Source organism: Sceloporus occidentalis, unplaced genomic scaffold, assembly GCF_023333645.1.
Source record: "Sceloporus occidentalis isolate IW3139 unplaced genomic scaffold, rSceOcc1.0.p SCAF_9, whole genome shotgun sequence".
Classification (NCBI taxonomy): Eukaryota; Metazoa; Chordata; class Lepidosauria; order Squamata; family Phrynosomatidae; genus Sceloporus; species Sceloporus occidentalis.
The window spans coordinates 8,927,756-8,947,442 of NW_028316989.1; the positions used below are offsets into that span (position 1 = coordinate 8,927,756).

Here is a 19,687-nt window from a genome sequence, read left to right on the forward strand (position 1 = left end):
CCATGCCTTGCGTTCCCCAATTCACAAAGCCCCTAGTCACCGGGAGGCGCACCTGCGTTCTGGCCCCCGCAATGGCCAGACGCCTTCGCTCATCGCCCCCGGGTACCTTGTGACTCCCAAACCAGAACTCCATAGCCCTGGTACCACCAACGTTCAGATCCTGGCCTATGCTGCCGCCACAAAAGGCCTACACGGAGGCCTGCCGCCAACCCTGCCAAGAGCGATTTAATGTCCGCCACATTGGTCCAAATGTGGGCGAACATAGCCAGCAAAGGCCTTGGATCTCCAGCGTCCCACCTGCTTGATATCTCTGGCAAGCATGCCAGCCCCAGAGGCCGCAGTGGCCGCACCAATACGAAAAGAATGTCCACCGAACTCCCTGGCAGGGAGTCCCAAACTTGAAATGACCATTCTGAGCACAGAAACAAACTGGTATCTTGTAAGGGGAGAACCATCCACATGTATGAAAAGAAAATCGGCCAACGAAGGCCTAACATCCCAGAAGAGTCGAAGAGCTTTAACTGGGCAAACAGGGGAGCCACGAAAGCGATGAAGCACCACATTCTGACCAACCCCTAACTGGTCGCACTTGGAGCGACGCAAAGTTAAAGAGACACCGTGCTGAATAAAAGTTAAGTCAGAAGCACGCAGTGCCCTGTCAGACAAATCGCTCTTGGACCTAGCAACTAATTCGCCTAAACGAAAGGCGCCAAAAAATGCCACTGCGAAAGCAGCACAAAACAGCTGAACTTCGTATATTGAAGAACAAATGACAGGAAGAGTAGCACAAATTTTACAGAGCAATTGTAAACATATTGGACGTCTTGTGTCCTTATTACAAGCATAAGCACGTTTCCAACCTTCAACCGCCCTTTTTACCAGAAAGGAGGCACATGGATCAGCAAATCCCCCAGCCTTAGAGAAAAAAGAAATACCAGCCAAATGGATGGACATTGTCTTGGGGGCCACATTATTGTGGCGTAGCCAAACTAAAAAACGCAAAACCACCTCCGTGGGCAAAGGCCAAACATGCCGAGTTCTAGAGTCATTAAAATAATCTGCCAGCTTTCTTATGGCATTTTTGTAAGTCTTTAAAGTGGAAGGAGCAATGGATCCCAAAATCCCGTCCATTATTTCAGACAGCCAACCTCCCACATTGAAGCAGGACATTGGGTAGGTTGAAGGTCTGCCTCCGGGGCTAATTGTCGAAATCGCTGAAACTGAAAACGAGAAATTGCATCAGCAATGCCGTTATCTAAACCAGGAACATGTTTAGCTAGGAAGGAAATATTGTTAATCAAACAACACAATACAAACTTCCTTAACAAACTCACTACCCTCGGGGATTTTGCTGACTGCTTGTTGATAATTGACACCACAGCTTGATTGTCGCACCAGAAAAGGACTCTCTTATTAGAAAATTGAGAGCACCAAATGTGAATGGCCACAACAATGGGAAAAAATTCCAAGAATGTCAGATCCCTAAGAATGTCTGACCCTTGCCAGGCCACAGGCCAGCGCTCGGCACACCAGTGGCCATTGAAAAATAAACCAAAACCGATGCTCCCAGCTGCATCTGAATGAACCTGCAAAGAATGATTAATGTGCCAGGTTCTCTGCCAAATGGCAATACCGTTGAAACCCTTGAGAAATTGGAGCCAAATGCGAAGGTCATCCTTAACACCTTTTGTGATCCTAATGTGATGGTGCGGCAGCCGAGGACCTGCTAAAGATCTGGCTAATCTAGCGCAAAAAGCTCTGCCAGGAGTCACCACCTTGCATGCAAAATTAAGATGTCCCAGCAGGGACTGAACCTGCTTAAGCGTAAGCTTGGGAGCCTGGAGAGCATGCTCCAAAAGTTCGCATAGCACAACAATTTTTGAATGAGGTAAGGAAGAAAAACCATTGACCGAATCTAACTGAATCCCTAGAAAGGACATGGCCTTAGCTGGACCCTCTGTCTTGTCAGCCGCAAGCGGAACCCCAATTTCCGCAGCTAGGGAAGAAAAGGCAGTTAATAAATCCAGACACATGTTAGAATTAGCAGGGCCAACAAACATAAAATCATCCAGATAATGAGTAACCAAAGATGAAGAAGCCCTACGCTTTAACTCCCACTCCAAAAAGGTGCTAAAGGTCTCAAAGGCTGAGCAGCTGATGGAGCAGCCCATAGGCATAGCCTTGTCAAAGTAAAATTGACCTTCAAATTGGAAACCAAGGAAATGAAAATCGTCCGGATGAACCGGAAGGAGTCTAAAAGCTGACTGAATGTCACACTTGGCCATAAGAGCACCTGTGCCGCAGGACCTGACCAAGCGAACTGCGTGATCAAATGAAGCGTATTTTACTGAGCAAAGCTCATCGGGGATGGCATCATTGACAGAAGACCCTGGAGGGTGAGAAAGGTGATGAATTATCCTGAATTCCCCCGGAGCTTTTTTGGGTACAACACCCAAAGGGGAGATATGAAAATTAACAAAAGGAGGTGAAGGGAATGGGCCAGCAACCCGCCCAGCCTGGATCTCCTTCTTAATCTTACAACGGAGTACATCAGGCATGGATCTGGCAGATAACAAGTTCTTGGGAAACTGATGTGACAAATGACCAGAAACGGGAATCCTGAACCCAAATACAAAACCATTGGCCAAATAGGAGGCAGCTTGTTTATCAGGATAAGCTTCCAACAGTGGAATAAGAGCCTTGGGATTTACCGGAGAAAAGGCTAACGAAAATTCGGGAGAGGTGACAACCGAATTATTTTTGGCTCCCTGCTTGACCGGCACTTGGCCCCCCGGCCCCATCGCCTTTTCCGGTGGTTGAAGAAGCAGAGCGCCCCCCCCGAAAGGGCTGGGATACTTGAGCAGGACGGGAACAGGAAATTTTTGGATGGGACCCTCTACAATTAGAACAACAATGCTCATATTTACATTGAACACGGGTACAACGACTAGAATTATAATCCCAACAAGACAGAAACTTAGAGTCCTTCTTAGCGGGCCCTTTTTGAGAGCCCTTGAACCTCGCAGACGTGCCCACTTCCAAGAGCCAAATCTCGTGATGAAGAAGGTCCCAACGTTCACGAGAGTTCTGTGAGGCATGTTGTCGAAAAGCGGCATCATAGGCAATAGCGGCTGCATCTCCAGCGTAAACCCTGGCACGCTGGACGTTCAAAAGATGGCTAAGCAAATGCCAAGCACGCTCAGGGAACGCCATGGAGACTACAGCCGCAAAGATGGTGAAGCCCTCCAACCAATTAGAAAAAGTAGGCTCAGCTGCAGCCACCCTGGGCTCATGTCTGCTCTTTTTGGTTGAAGTGACAGCAACCGCCTCCTTTCCTTTAGGTTGCAGTAAGGTAAAAACATCTACGTAGCAACCTCTAAGAATGTTGTTACGTATCTTCTTAGACAGATGAGCTCCAGGAGGGCGCTCTCCAGGAGAGCAAACTGGGAATTGAGCTGCAAGAGGATCAACCCAAACTCCTTGCACCCCGGGTCGCCAAGCTCGCTTCTTAATGGCCCACCGCGGCAAACCCGGGACCATGGCATGGTCGACCCAAAAGCCATCCCTCCCCACTGGCACATCAGGTTGAAAACCACCTGTAGAAGCTGATTGAACAGAACCAGCCTTCCGCACTCTCCGTCGTTTCCTCTTAGCCTTGTGCTTTCTCTTCCTCTCCCGGCGCCGTTGTGTCGCTGAAACTCCGGAAAGGTCGTCCTCATCCGATGACGACGAAGAAGAGCTGGAACTAGAAGAGCTGGATGAGCTGGAAAGCTGAACTTCCTGACGACGTGAAGCAGCGCCGTACGACTGAGAGCCTTGAATAGCTGAAGAAGTGGATGGCTGTACCGACACGCTGGCATCCTGATGTCTTGGCTGACTCACCGGAACTGCAGGCGTAGAAGTGTAGGGCATCTGACCAGCCTCCACAGCATGCTGAATGAATTCAGTGATGGATCTAGATAGGTTGGCAATAGCGGCCGAGTTCATCCCAGCAGGAACAGCTGGCTGTGCAAAGTCTGCCACAGGAGGAACGCTCACCCTCTGCAAGCCAGCATGAGCAGATGGAATAATAGGAGACCCCTGTCTGGAGGCCTGAGACCGACTCGGCACAACATGAGGATTTATTACCAACCGAGCCCTGCGTGACTCAATCCTCTTAGACCTTTTGGGAGACATCTCAAATCAGATGTAAAACAAGCAATCGCTGATAAGGCAGTAAACAGTCAAAGGCACTAGCAATCAGAAATTGATCAAAGTGTGGAAAACCCCCACACAGCAATTGACCAAACAAACTAGCACTAAATAACAGTGTCAAAGCACTGCAACATTAACCCAAAGGGTTAAAAAGGGGAGAAAATACAAAATGAAGCCCCTGAATAAACAAAAATGGCGATTCCCGCCAAAATCCACATTCAAAATGGCGCTCCCGCCAAAAAGGGAAAACAAAATGGCGCTCCCGCCAAAAACAGAGGCTAAAATGGCGGCTCCCGCCAAAACTGAGGCCCAAGCTACAGGCCTGGTGCCTGTAGCCGCCCCTTAATGGAGCCTCCAACCCCCGAACTGCACCCCAGGGGGTGGGGAGGACTTACCCAATGGCCGCCGGGCCGCGGAAAAGCCGGCAAAATGGAGGCCGCGGACCAAGGCAGAATGCACCCGGTGGAATGGGGATCCGGGGAGGGAGCCTCCCCGAACCACACCACCCCACCAACCTTGGCCCAGTCGGCCCCCGATGGAAGGGAGAAGCTCGAGGCTAGCTCCCTTCCAAGCTTGGCTCCGCTCTCCTCGGAGCCAAGCGCCGACTGAGGAGGAGAGGCCTCTGAGCAGCAATATATACTGCTCGGCCCCTCCCCTCTGCGTCCTTTGCGGGGCCCCGCCCCCAAGGCCGAGCCCACCAATGGGCAGCCTTGGAGGACCGGAAGCCCCGCACCAACAAGCCCGGCTCCCAGAGCGTCCCAGGGCCGGAAGGGCCGCCCCTTCCGGCCCCAACAGCCAATCAGGAGCCGAGGCAAGCCCCAGAGCACTCTGGGGCTTGTAGTTTTTGCCGCGCTGCAGCGGCAAAGCAGTCTGCCCCGCGATTGGGGCGACTGCATTCTATTGTGATTTCATTTTTAAAAAGTTTCTCATTTACTTAAAAATCTGGACCTAATCTGGTCTGCAGAATTAATGCAGTGTGACACCGCTTTAACTGCTATGGCTCTGTCCCATGGAACTGGGATTTGTAGTTTCCAGAACTCTGTGACAGACAAGGTGAAATATCTCACAAAACTATAAATCACATAATTCCATAGCATTGAGCCACGGCAGTTAAAGCGGTGTCAAAGGGCACTATTTCTGCAATGCAGACTACAGTTATGGTGCAAATATATTGTGTGTTTTCAGGATGATAGAATGGATGGCAATCCATTGGCTACAGATAAGGCCCTGGATTTAGAATAATAGAATAGTTGGAAGAGAGCCCCAAGAGCTATCCAATCCAACCCCCTGCCATACAAGAACACAGAATCAAAGCATCCCCAACAGATGACCATCCTGGCTTTGTTTAAAAACCTCCAAAGAAGGAGACCCCACCACTTCCTGAGGAAGTGTGTCCCACTGTTGAACAGCTCTTACTGTCAGGAGGCTCCTCCTAATGTTTAGGTGGAATCTCTTTCCTGTAGCTTGCATTCATTGTTCCAGTTCCTACATCCTTGCAGATATTTAAACAGGGATATCATATCACCTCTTCACCTTTTCTTCTCCAGATTAAACATACCCAGCTCCTAAAACATACTATAGTGCTATACTGTTTACCGTGTTATTTTGTTGTTGTGTTTTAAAAGTTAATAGCAAATGGGATCCAATCAGCTTTGAAGTCACTTTCAGTATTAAAGATCTAGAACATATTGCCCAAACATACTTGCTAATCTCTTTGCCTTTCTAGCAAACAAATAGAATTATATCCATGGATCCTGGTTGTTGCTCCACCTCTAATGATAGGTTGGTAGAATTTTGACTGTTTATCCTTGGTCTTTTCCCAGGTACATGGTTTACAGCACATTGCAATCAATATTTTCAGAGGGCAACATACCTCACCCTGTGCCTCCTGACACAGCAGAACATGAGTTCAAGCACAACCTTACCACTGTTTGCATAACAAAAATCCATTGATGCGGAGTGAAAAACTGCCTTATTTCTTCACTGCAAATGTCTCTCAGAATTCACATGAATTAGAAAGCAAATCTTGGGAAACACATAATGTCACAACAATATCTAGTTCTGCTTCTAAAGTGGTGAGCCATAAGGAAGTTTATGAGAACCTAAAAAGTGTTATAAGGATGCAGACTCTTTAATCTCCTCCCTGAACCTGGAAAAGTTATTTTGAGAGGACCACACAATCTCTCAGCCAAACTCTCTCTGGCAGTATGGCTGCTGGATGTGCTGGTTGAGGGATTCTACAAAGTGTAATAATCTTAGGACCCAGGTATGGGGAAAAAGCAGGGTGTAAATAAAGTAATAGATAAATTGTTCCAAAAGTAATGGTTCCATACTCTGCTTCTGCTAGAATTATTATAGAGAATGCCCAACTTCTCTTTGGTCAGTTGTTTTCATTTTTCCTAGGTTTCTGGATTAAAGCAATCCCTTTGTTCTTCTTTAGACCCTTGCTCCCTTCCCCCCATTATCTCTATCATAAATCCCTCTTTTTATGAAAAATGCTACCTTGATGATACTTACAGGCAGAGATCATGTCATTCAAGCTGATCCTCTTCAGATATTACAGGCAGACAGGGAGGGAGGGAGGGAGGGAGGGAGGCTGCACAGGGGACATACTTAGAATCATAGAATCATAGAGTTGGAAGAGACCACAAGGACCATCCAGCCAAACCCCATTCTGCCATGCAGGAACTCTCAATGAAAGCATACCCAACAGATGGCCATCCAGCCTCTGTTTAAAGACCTCCAAGGAAGGAGATTCCACTACACTCCGAGGAAGGAGTGTGTTCCATTGTCGAACAGCCCTTACTGTCAAGAAGCTCCTCCTAATGTTGAGGTGGAATCTCTTTTCCTGGAGCTTGCATCCATTGCTCCATGTTCTATTCTCTGGAGCAGCAGAAAACAAGTTTGCTCCACCTTCAATATGATACCCCTTCAAATATTTAAACAAGACTATCATATCACGTCTTAACCATCTCTTCTCCAGGCTAAACATACCCAGCTCCCTAAGTCTGTCCTCATAGGGCATTGGTTCCAGATGCTCCAAGTTGTCGACATCTTTTTTGGAACTGTGGTGCCCAGAACTGGACACAGTATTCCAGGCGAGGCCTGACCAAGGCAGAATAGAGATGCACTATTACTTCCCTTGATCTAGACAGTATACTTCTATTCTACTAGCCTCAGTTCCTTGTATCGAGTGCTCAGGCCTGTTTGAAAAAATGCTGAAGAGATTTTTTTTTCCTGAGCGTTTTGTCTACACAAGTGCATTTGTGGAGAACTCTCTGGTTATGAAGATTGTTCCAGCCATTATCCCACTAATGACATATTCTTACCAAAAGAACAAGTTGTTTTGCATGATTTAGAATGACTGTTCCCTAGTTTGGTTTTTTTCCACTTGCTTATAGGGGCTAATATCAATTCCTCTCCCTCCCCAACCTGCTTCTGTCTTTTCAACCTAGTTTACATTTCCCCAGGGATACAGTTTTCCCTTGGAAGTGATTGCATAGCCCTTCCTCTCCATTTAGCCTACTTTTCTGATGTTTTCCAGTTTCATCTAATTACTCAAAATCTCATCCTTTTCTGCTAACCTCAAAAGTGCTGCCTCTCCCCTATTTTCTCATCCTGTCTTCTGAAAATGATTGACCCTCTTTATGCTCTCACCTCCCTCTTTCTTGTGCTGCGTACAGAATGTGACCTCAAAGTAACCTTCAATGTTCCACTGATTTAAAAGGGGACATGCATATAACACCCTCACGTCTCACAGTGAACTATTCTCAATCCACTATTACTCATTTTTGAAAGTTATACTTCATCTACTTAGTGCTATGTGAATATATTCTATAGCCTCCAACATATCTAGAGCAGTGGTTCTCAGCCTTCCTAATGCCACAACCTTTTAATACACTGCAAGCTCAAATAAAGATCACATACCCTTCTACCCTTCCAGTACCCTCTAGATCAGTGGTTCTCAACCTGTGGGTCACAAGCCTTTGGGGGCTGAATGCCCCTTTCACAGGGGTCACCTAAGACCATCAGAAAACACATATTTCAGATGGTCTTAGGAACCGAGACACCACAATTTTATGGTTGGAGGTCACCACAACATACTATGCAGTTTTATCCTTAGTGTCACTGGTTGAAGGCAGAATAGAGACCAGTACAAGCTGAAAGAGTTGGTGTTCAAAGGCAGAGAATGTAAAATACCTTTGAAGGCATACATTGGAGTTTATCACACGGGAGGAATTTCACCTAATTTCGAATGAAAAGAAAGTGGGGCCAAAACACAATTACGTGAATTCGCTAGTTTTGTGTTCGAACTGACTTCCCATTGCCCGAAAATAGCTTGCCATTGCCCGAAATTGCGTGTGGTAGTCTATCACACAATAACGTTAAACCTCATGATTGTGTTTGGATTGCCATTGGATTATACTTCCAATTTCCCTTGTCTGATAAACTCCACAGTCCTGTCTAAAAAAAAAAGCGGGGAGGAGGAAAAGGAAACAATGGCTGTAAACTAAAATGCTATTTGATTGTTCCATCGCCTAGGGATTCCAAGCTGCAATTCTTGCTTCTAGCAACACATGACTATTCTTTGAGAGCTGATTCAGAGTCAGTGGAATGCAGGGAACTCCTCTGTGACCCCAGTGTTTGGAAGAAAGGACACTGTTCGCTGCTTGAAAGTATGGCTTCCAGCAGTGCCAATAAGGCACACCGGCAGGATCCTCCCTCAGCATTCAAAGGCAATAGTCACTTATGAACACTCTGTTCAGGAGCAGTTAGTTGCTTTGGAAATGCTCCTGGTGTGTGGGATTGAGGGGGGATCCCTGAACATCAACAGAGACAGCCTGTCTGCTTGCAAATGACCCTAAAAGAGCTGGCACCATCAAAAAGGGCTGAGGAGATTGCTGTCTGACACATGGCTAAAGGATTCTATACTGCTGCAAGTTAGTATTGAGGGAAACCCAAGGAAACTATTTATTTTAGTATTAGTGTTAATCTTATGGTATGTGACTGATCTGGATTTTATTATTTCTAAACTATGGGTATCAGAAACCAGTATTTTCTTATTTGTCCCAGAAATCCCAAATGCAATTTGTAATCCATAAAACAAGTCTGGAGAATCTCTGGTCCTCTTTATTTTGTCAAACTGTAGTTCTGATCCTCCCTAAGCATTTTGCTCAGAGGTGAAAGCATGATGGGAGTAGTAAGACATCAACATCTGCAGTTCCAAAGGTTACCCAATCTTCCCATAAAGTACTTAGTAAAGCCTATTCAAAATGAAGTCTTCTTCTCCTCCTATTATTCATTTTAAGGCTATTGCCCATGCTAGGGGGATCAAGAGCCAGTGTGGCATAGTGGTTTGAGTGTTTGACTGTGACTCTGGAGGCCAGGGTTCAATTCCTGGCTTACCCATAAAACTTAATGGGTGATGTTGGGCACATCACATGTCCTCAGCCTCAGGAAGACAATGGCATATCTCAAATTTTGCCGAAACCCCAATCTTAGGGTTGCCATAAACCAGCAATGACTTGAAGGCACACAACAGCAGCAAAAGTGGCACTGTTGCTTACTCTCTACTAGAGAAGACCCATTCAGTCAATTGTGGAATGGTGAGTCCACACATATGTCTCATTTATTCAATGAGTCTACTCTAGCCAGGACAGACAGCAGGATGCAGTGGTGTCACTAGGGGGTGCACACTCTACTGGGTGACATCCAAGGAGGGAGTGTCACCCAGTAGGGTGGTACACATGGAGGTACTGGCACGGCTATTGGGCAAGTGAGAAAGGGCACTTTCCTGCTTGCCGAGAAGCCACAGCTAAACAGACCATCAGGAGGCAACCCCAACCCCAACTCAGTAGTGGGTTGGTGTTGCCTCCCCAGTGATGCCTTCAGAATGCTGTGCAGCAGCTACCACATGGTACCCTGAAGGCCGGGGGGGGGGGGGAGGTTTGGCTAGGCAGAATGGGGAGCTTGCATCCTTCTGAGGTTCTAAAATGTGTACCCACCTTGTTGGGGGCAATTAGCTTCTAAACCGCTTGGAGACTGCTTAGTTCAGTATGAAGTAGTATATAAATGAAGCTGCTATTGCTAATGGGGAGGGCAAGGCAATTCTCCCCCCGCCCTGCAGTGGGGACACTAACTCAAGTGATGCCCCTGGCAGAATGTGGGTCATTGTTTTCAAAATAATAGGCAATAATAAGTGGTATATAAACTGATTAAATAAATAAATGTGATTCATCCTCATATTTAGTTTTTCTTGGTTTATTTCTCTCGCTCCATCCAATGATTAGCTTTCTTGAGAAGATGGACTGAGCTGGAACAGCAGTAACAAAGAGTTAAAAGCTCTCTTCTCCTAAGCCTCCGTCACAATCTTGTTTTGTACACTTCTCCAGTATTTTATTAAAACGCAAATCTACAGCGATATATAAATAAACTATAATAATAATAAGCCACATCAAGACTAAACATGTGAATAATGTTGTGTCAGTTTTGTACATGTGACTAAATGCAGACTTTGGGTTTTCAATACTGCCAGTTTTTTCTTTCTCCCTGTTAACAACTTAGTATAGATTTCTAGAAAACTCAAAGGCTGTTTTGCATTGGCTCTCAGACTGGAAGTGACCAATATTTATTCCCATCTACAAGAAAGGAAACACAAAAAAACCTCCCCAACAGTCTAGGTTTTCCCAAAGTCTTGTCTAGCATCTTGTTTTTAAAATATTTTTGCCCACACCTCTCCAGTTCACTTGCCTTAGGCAAGCTCTGTTTTCCCTCCAGCCCTGTCATAGAGCTTCATTTGTGTTTGAGCGCAGCCTGGCAGAAATCATGTTTCAAGATCCAGGAGAAAAGGCCAGGAAACGTAATCTTTTTCCCTAAAGAAATCCAGGTCCCTGCCTTGCATTGATTCCCCCTCTGTGCTTTTATTGCTTTTTTTAAAAAAAAGTCAGCCCTAGAACAGAAAGAGCTTGTTGGTGGTGTTCCCTTCTTTGACATAACTAGGGATAGGAGGGAATAATAGGATGGCAACAGGGGACAGTGACAGTTTGTACCTAGATATGCAGGCATATCTTCAAAAAGAGGCTGGACTTCTACCCGCTGGGGATGCTTTAGTGGGAGATCCTGCACTGAGAGGGGCTTGGACTCAATGACCCAGGACTGGAGGCTCCCTCCTTCCAACATTTTGACTGGGGCTTGGAGAAATGAAACCAATGCTTTGGAGGAGAGAAGCAACAGAAAAAAGCAGAAAGAGAATTAGAGAGAGAGAGAGAGAGAGAGAGATTCTAAAAAGGGCCAGGGTGACCCCTGCAGAGGTGTAGAACTGGTGCATTTTGGTAAGGTTCTTAACTTAGCTGCAAAAGACGTTCTGACAGCCGAGCTTAGTGCTAGTTTATCTTGCCCTTATTTACTCCAGATTTTTTGGTACACTAATAAAATTGCTGTTATGCAGGGCTGTGGAAAGTGGGACATGTATGTTACCAAGGGCATTTTTGTGGCCCTTGAAACACTCCAGCGTTCCAAGTTCTTTTCTTTTCTTTTCTTTCTTTCTTTCTTTCTTTCTTTCTTTCTTTCTTTCTTTTTTTACGGAGGACAAATGTTTTGGGGCAAACATGCCTCCTGGGAATGTGAACAATACATGTTGTGTCAATTTCACCAAAGTTGGGGGGGGGGGTTCTTGCTATTTAGGCCTTTTAAAAAAACATAACAAGAACTCGTTCTGAAATTGTATGTAGAGAGATTGCTCACGACTCATCCAGAATCTGGATCCCGCTTTTCCTGTAACATTCCCAGGTTATGGGGGAGGTTGGACATTATTACAACCAAAGCTGTCTGCGCTCAACTCTGACTGGCTGAAATCAGCCATGACATACCATTTCAACTTCCTGCTCTCTATAATACACAAGTCAAAACGGACCTCACTTTGGTTCTATAAAGGTAAACAAGACAAAGATTGCAAGGTTTTCTGTAAAAGGAGGGTAGTGTTTGGAAATTAAGATCAGTTTTTCCACCTAGAAAAGACCCGCTCATATTTATTTTCATAACATTCTATGTGTAGTTTTCTTTGTGGCACACATGCAAAAGGAACAGAAACTACAGAAACTTCTAATTTTCTTAGACAAGAGAATATATATATATGTGATATAACATAGAGGGGACAGAATGTCCAATAGATTTCTTGTTGCCTTCCAGTATGGGCCATACTTGAAACTAATCTAAATGCTGTGAGTATTGGATCTCCTACTAGTAGCTTATTAAAATCACTGCTTAACTGTCACAGTAAAAATAATAGAAACAAGCAAAGATTTACAACTTCAAAACTATGGGCATAAAGTTGGCTTCTAATCATTAGATTGCACTTGCATCCAGATAGACAGCTTCTTCCACTAACAGTGAAAATACTTTATACAGCTGTTCCATCATTCACTGCTTCATGGCCTTTTTTTGCAGAAAGAAAAAGAAACAGAAGAAGCAGTGGGAAAACATGGGAGAGCAGAAATATTGTGACACTGGGTAGATGCACATGTCCCCACTGCGCCACAGACCACCACTGGTATGAATTGCTTCTTCTGAGGCCAAAAATGAGTCACATAGCTGGGTGCCTCTTGACCTCAGAGAGAGAGAGAGAGAGAGAGTTGTAGCAGCAGAGAGCCAGGTGGCACAATGGGACATGTGTGTAAACAGTGGTGTCACCACCGAGTGCTCCAGATTTTCTTGCAAAACCCAAAGCAAAAGGTTGAACCAACTATTTTAAGGGAGGGGTAGGGTGGATTCAGTGCAGAACTGGCTTTAAGTCATGAAGACAGTTCGTACCAGAATCAGGGATTTTGCTCTGTGAATACAGGTCACCACGAGGAGGTGGGAATGTATCACTTGGTCCATGTAGAGATGCCCATAGAAAGAACACTGGAAGCAGCCTTGTATTAGCTCAGACTAGTTGTCCACCCAACCTAGAGACATCTAAAGCATCAGGTCCAGGGCATTTCAAGCAAAGGTCATGATTATGCAAACAACCCTGGTGGCACAGTGGTTAAATGCCTGTACTGCAACCTCTTACTCACAAACCACAAGGTTGTGAGTTCAATGCCAGCCAGGGGCTCAGGGTCGACTCAGCTTGGCATGCTTCCATAGGTTGCTAAAATGAGTCCCCAGCTTGTTGGGAGCAATTAGCTTACACATTGTAAACCACTTAGGGAGTGCTTAAGTGCACTGATAAGTGGTATAGAAATGCTCTTACTATTGCTATTGAACTTGGGAAGTTACATTTAAGATGGAGCTGAGCTTAGAAATAGGTGCTGGGAAATTCTGGGAGGTGCATTACCAAAAGTAATTTCCCCAAGCTCTGCAGAAGATTATAATGACGAAGTGAAGCCATCTGTAATTAAGCAGTAGTAGTAGCACGATACTCCAGAATCTAAGGCTCATATCTGGCATCTCCATACTATGCATGTATTCTACCACTCTTGCTGGAAGGCAATACAGAGCACAATCTGGGGTCTCAATTTCATGAGCTGATTTGCAGAGACAGTAATGACTGGCCTCTTGTTTTACCAGAAGAGTAGAGCTTTTCTCATCTTTGAATAAGCCCCTTCAACATCCCAAAGTGTATGCGGAAGGCAGATGACACATATTGGTGCTTTCTATGCTTGAGTGGAAAGGTGGATTACTGTGGGGACAGTGTATATGGAGTAAGTGTCCGAAGCCAGACATTTTATAGATTGTAATAAGCTTCTAGTCCTCTGAGTGGGAGATAGGCAGCTATTGCTAAGCACTCAATAGGCCTCCCCGTTTTCTTCAAGGCCTGATAGTTTTCATTCAAGTTCTGACTCAGACCGGAGGGGTGGCTTGTAAACAGTGTTAACAGCACTGACTGTACTTTTCAGCAAGGAAGCTCAAATGCCCTGGTAGGAATACATTATGCAAATATACAAATCAACTCAAGTATTGCAGTCATAATTGTGAAGATCTTGACAGAAATTTGGATGGATTTGATGGTCGGAGGTTGGCAGAAGAAACAGGCAGTGGGAATGTAAGGTTACAAACAAAAGAGATTGGGTTTTTGTCCTCCTTGCAGAAAAGAGCTGATTCATGGAGTGGGGTATAAGCTGCAGTAGGCAGGTAGTTGCTCAGGAGTTTGTGGGAGCCATGTAAGAATAACTTAAAATTCTCGCTTTCTCGCTGTAATATTTTTCTGTTTCATTGTAATGAATGCTTTTAACAGAGTCATTTTCACATTGGTGCATTTCTGCAAGCAGAATATAGCTAATTGGACATGTGCTCATTAAACTTCATCAAAATGGATTGAAAGCTTTCACTGAGTAATTTTCTGACCCCTGTTTGAATTCTGCTATATTTCAGGGGATAAATAATGCCCCATGTCCATAGTTGTCTGCTATAAAATGAAGGCTGTTCCACAGTACCCTTGTACTTGAAGTGAAACATTTGTTTTGAGTAGCTGCCAAAACGGGATGAGGCAGAAAGACAAGAAAAAGAAAGGAGGAAAATAAGAATGAATGTAGGTCTAAAACACACTACAGAAATAAAACAGTGTGAGACCTGGCTCAGTGCTAGGGGATCCTGGGAATTGTACTTTATTGAGGCACCAGAGCTCTCTGACAGAGAAGGCAAAATGTCTCACAAAACTACAGTGTTTTGGACCATAATTTCTGGTCCCTAAAAATATTATGATTGAGAAAGGAGCAAGCTTGTTTCTTGCTGCTCCAGAGACCAGGGCACCAAGTAATGGATTCACATTGCAAGAGAAGAGAACATTTAAAACTAGGATTCTCCACATAACTCTGAAGTACTATAGTTCATTCCAGAAATTATACAACCATACTCTATGTATAGATGAGGTCTGCTATCAGAGAAATGGTAACCTGTGCCATTGACTTTCTAGAAGAAATTACATACAAAGGCAAGCATATTCAGAATTATTACTTTGTTAATGGGTATGTGCTCTTTATTTCACCTCCAGATCACCAGAAATTGGAGCGAGAAGCTCGAATTTGCCGGCTCTTGAAGCATTCCAACATCGGTAAGTATCTGTGTGGATTGCTGGATTACTGTGGACCACTAAAAAGACCAATGGATGAGTCCTAGAGCAGATCAAGTCCCAACTAGCAAATATGACAACTGAGGTTGACATATTTTGGCATATTGTGAGAAGAAAGGACTCATAGAAAAGACTATAATGTTTGGCAAAGTGGAGGGTAATAGGAAAGTCCATATTTCAGGTGGATAGATTCAGTCGAAGCCATGGCCATGATTCTGCAGGAGCTGAGCAGGGCAGTTGAGGATAGGATGACTTGGAGGTCTCTTATACATAGGGCCATCATGGATCAAGGTTGACTCGAAGGCAGTTAACAACAACAACAAATTCTTGAGCATATGCAGCGCTATCTTGAATCTCATTTTGGGAGAAAAATGGAAAATAAATCCAATAACTAAATAACTAAATATTCAAAGCTAGAGAGAGGTAGTCCCGGACGTCTTCCCTTGTTGCCTGGATAGGCCCTGTTTCCTCCATTGTGACATCTTCATCTTGTAGCTCACTGCCTGTGTGCCCCCTGCAATTGTACATGCAAAACAGATAAATACAGTCATCTGAATTTTGCAACCAATAATTCTGAATTATATGAACACAATAAAATATGGAAATTAAACAACTTGTTCTGGGTAAGGAATACTGCTTCTACTAATCACGAAGAGTGATTAAGGGGACACTGCAGCTCCTACCAACCTCCTGACTAGTAGAGATCCTATTCAAAGACCATCCTTCTTGTGCTTCTGAGAGCTCACCGGAAATTGCCCACACATTTTAAAGCTTATCTTCAGGCCACAAGGATTTGGTTTAGAAAGAAGATGAAAAAAAGAATCTGGTTTGCAAATCAAGCAGATGATTGGCTTTTTGTTTAATTAAGTATCAGCTGATTATGGAATCTAGATTTTCTAAAAAGAGATGGTTGATACAGTATACACATTGTTTTCTCATTCTGTCAATGATCATAAGGGCCATTAAATGGGGCTGTCCTTCCACACAGTCGAGAAACTTTTATTAGTGTTGGAATACTGGATCCAGACCTATAGACTGTTGAGTTTATATCCTACATTTAGCTGCAACCTCTATAATAAGGAAAGAAATATTGAAATGACAAAACGCAAAGGTATTCAGTGGTGGGAAATCACATCAGAGGTCAACACAGAGGTGTTAATTTTGCACTGCGACCTGAGGCAGTAAAATAAGACCTTTGACAATATTGAGATAACACCTATGTTGGCAGATACGAGGACCATAGATCTATAAATTTTAAGTATATTTTATTTGCTGAGGACTATTCAATCTGTGCTGTACTGTCAGACACAGGGGTAATCTGCACTCTGTTGTCAGATATGGATGTATTTGCAGTGGGAAAATTGGTGCTATTTACTATGGCAGTCAGAAAGATTAATAGTTAACTGTACACTCTTAAAGGAAATCAATTAATCTAAGAACATGAATGATATGCTTTGCTGGACAAGTGGGATTTCTATTTTGTCTGTTTTGTGTATTTTTATATACTTTCCTGCTAGAAGGTTTATATCTTGTCATTGAGTTTTGGTACTAAAAATGTATGGTATTGACTAATTGGTATAAACAATAAAAATTAATATGTATTGTGAAAGGAAAAACAGTCAGCGCAAATGTGTGTATGATAGGAGACACATAGGATGTACTAGTGATGGCGAACCTTATAGAGACTGAGTGCCCAAAATACAACCCAAACCCAAAAAGAGTGACAAACTCTAGTGAACTCTGTGTTGGGATGATGGTGCATGTGCCCACAGAGAGGGCTCTGAGTGCCAACTCTGGCACACGTGCCATAGGTTCGCCACCACTGGGATATACAGTATTTCTATATATATCCTCTTTGTGTGAAATACAGATATAGACATGCCTTCCAGTTTGTCCTCCAAATTATGAGAATGTCCAGAAGAACCTACAGGGCTCCTGGTATATTGTTTAGTTTAGCACAATCCTGGATTCAACGGTCCAGCATGAGTTCTCCCCATCACCAGCATTAAAATTGGACATTTTCTCTAGGGCAAGCCATAAATTGATCAAAAGGTGGGTGGGAAGCAGTCTTGAGAAAATGACCTGACAACAGGGATTATCGCACTGCCTTTACTCCCAGGTTCATTGTGGACTGAAACTTTTGCAAATGGGTGTTACCACACCCCTCCATGCCCAGTCCGGAGGCATGACATACCTGATCTTAGCATCCCATTGCTGAATTATACTTCTCTCCCGTATTTTGCAAAGAATGGGAAATGCCCCCGGACTGGGCATAGAAGTGTGTGATAACACCCATTTTTAAAAAGTGTTCAAAAATTTTAGCCCATGCTGAGGTTGGGAGGAAAGCCAGTGTGATAATCTCCAGCCATTCAGAAGTGATTGAGTGCAGGCTCTTCTTTCCTATTGCAGAACCTGACTGAACAAAAAGGAATGGTTTCAAGAGCTGAATCTTTCAGCTTGCCTGCCATGATTAATAGGGTCAGGTTTGTTTGCCATAGCTTTGCTTGCTCATAATATATTATAGGGTACTAATATGGATAATGGGACATAGTCAAAAGTTAATTATTAGGGTTGTTGCTCACATTTCTTTGATAGTTAATGAGTGGATGAAAAAAAGGAGGAGAGACTGTGCTGGCACCTTTAAGGTCAGTCTCATGAGAACGGATGGTCAGTGAAGGGAAGGGCAATTGTGGGAAAAGGGGGAAAGTGAGTTTGGTTTAAAGTCGAAGGCTTTCATGGCCGGCATCCATAGTTTTTTGTGGGTTTTTCGGGCTATGTGGCCATGTTCTAGCAGAGTTTCTTTCTGACGTTTCGCCAACATCTGTGGCTGGCATCTTCAGAGAATGCTTCGCCTGGAAAAATTGGGTGTATATATACTGTGTGAGCCTGGGAATGCAGGAGTGATTTGCATGTGTCTTGTTCTGTGCTGATGTGCCTCAGGCTGGGAGGCTAATGCAAAAGAGGATTAAGGTCTGCTAATTGGTGATCAATTATTTGCTGGGAAAGCCCTTTACTCTGAATGGTTTCCTATTTGCATTTGCTGAGTCCTTATTTTGCTAATCTTCAGGACTGGTAGCCAAAAGTGAACAAAATTTGGATGTCTGCTGGAGTGGGGTGGAGTAGAGTGCTCTTCTGCTTCCCATAGCTTTGCTTGCTTATAGTGTATTATAGGGTTCTAATATGGATAATGGGACACATATTCGCAAGTTAATTATTAGTGATATCAATGCACTGTATGACAGTATGGGAGAGTGCCTTCTCATCTGTGGCATCCCCGTTGTGAAATAACCTTCCCTTGGAGGTCCAATTGCACATTTCACAAATATAAAGAGGAAATCAAAACTGTAGTCATTGTTATTAAAACCAGACATCATACAGAAAATAAAAGAACAAAATGAATAACTACAACAAAGCACCTCATTTATTTGTGCATCCAGTTAAAAAAAAACACTACCAAAGACAGTTAAGTGGTGAATACATAAGGCCAAAACTTGTTTTTAAAGGCTTTTCCAACACTTCAGAGTCTAGTAAGATGACGACTTCCCAAAAATTTTAATACACAGAAACATTCACATTGGATTTTACTCTATATTTTCTTTCTGACATTCAGTATTTCCCTTCTGGCATTCAGTGTTTCCTAAAATAAATCTGCACGTAACTGTGTGCATTTGTCAAAGAAACTAATTACAAACGTAGAAAGAAGAGCAGAGGCTTCTGACCTGTGGAGAAAGCATCTCCTAGCATTTCTCAGAGAAAACAGCAGGTTTCTATCTAATGAAATTCACAACCTATCTTTTCAGTAGAGAGGGGGAATACCATATGGGAAGGAACAATGGTAGCAGACGATAGAAAAGGTGCTGACAAAAGATGAATGACAGAAAATACATTGTGTGAAAATTAATTGCGCTAACCATAAGGAGGCAACAAGACAGGATATCAAACCAAAATCAAACTGGGTTATTAACTTACTATAGCTTTACAAATTACGATTTCTTGTGCTTGGCTGGAGGGGGGAAATTGTTTTAAATCTCTGAAGGTTTTTAAATCTTATCCATTCACATGTGAAAGAGTAAGGAAGTATAATGGGGAGAGTATGTGAGTCCAAGGCTTGTTACTAGACTCCAAGATGGTTCTTGTACCTTTAATGCTTATACAGAAGAGTGAATTTCAGCAAGGGTTACTTGTCACGCAACCAGGTAACAAGCAACACCTGCTGAAATTCCTGCTTCTACACATCCATTAAAGGTACAAGAGACCTCTTCAGTTTTCACTCTGGCAACCCAGACCACAGATTATCATTAGGCCTGAATGGGCCCTCTCTACCCAACTTCACAAGATTATTATGAAGATTAAAACCAAGTTACCCCATTCGTATATCATACATCAAGGGAATGCTGTTGATGCACTGTATCTTGATTTCAATAAGACTTTGGACCAGGTTCC

At 43.8% G+C, this 19,687-nt stretch overlaps 1 protein-coding gene across 9 annotated transcripts in view; it reads left to right on the forward strand.

Annotated features, from left to right (window-relative positions):
* Nucleotides 1–19,687, forward strand: part of CAMK2B (calcium/calmodulin dependent protein kinase II beta) — a 170,010-nt gene that overhangs the window by 51,475 nt on the left and 98,848 nt on the right. For all 9 annotated transcript variants that reach the window (XM_089538404.1, XM_089538405.1, XM_089538406.1 and 6 more), the window contains exon 3: nucleotides 15,167–15,226. In XM_089538404.1, the coding sequence (XP_089394530.1) occupies nucleotides 15,167–15,226 (60 nt within the window). The remainder of the gene's footprint in view (nucleotides 1–15,166; nucleotides 15,227–19,687) is intronic.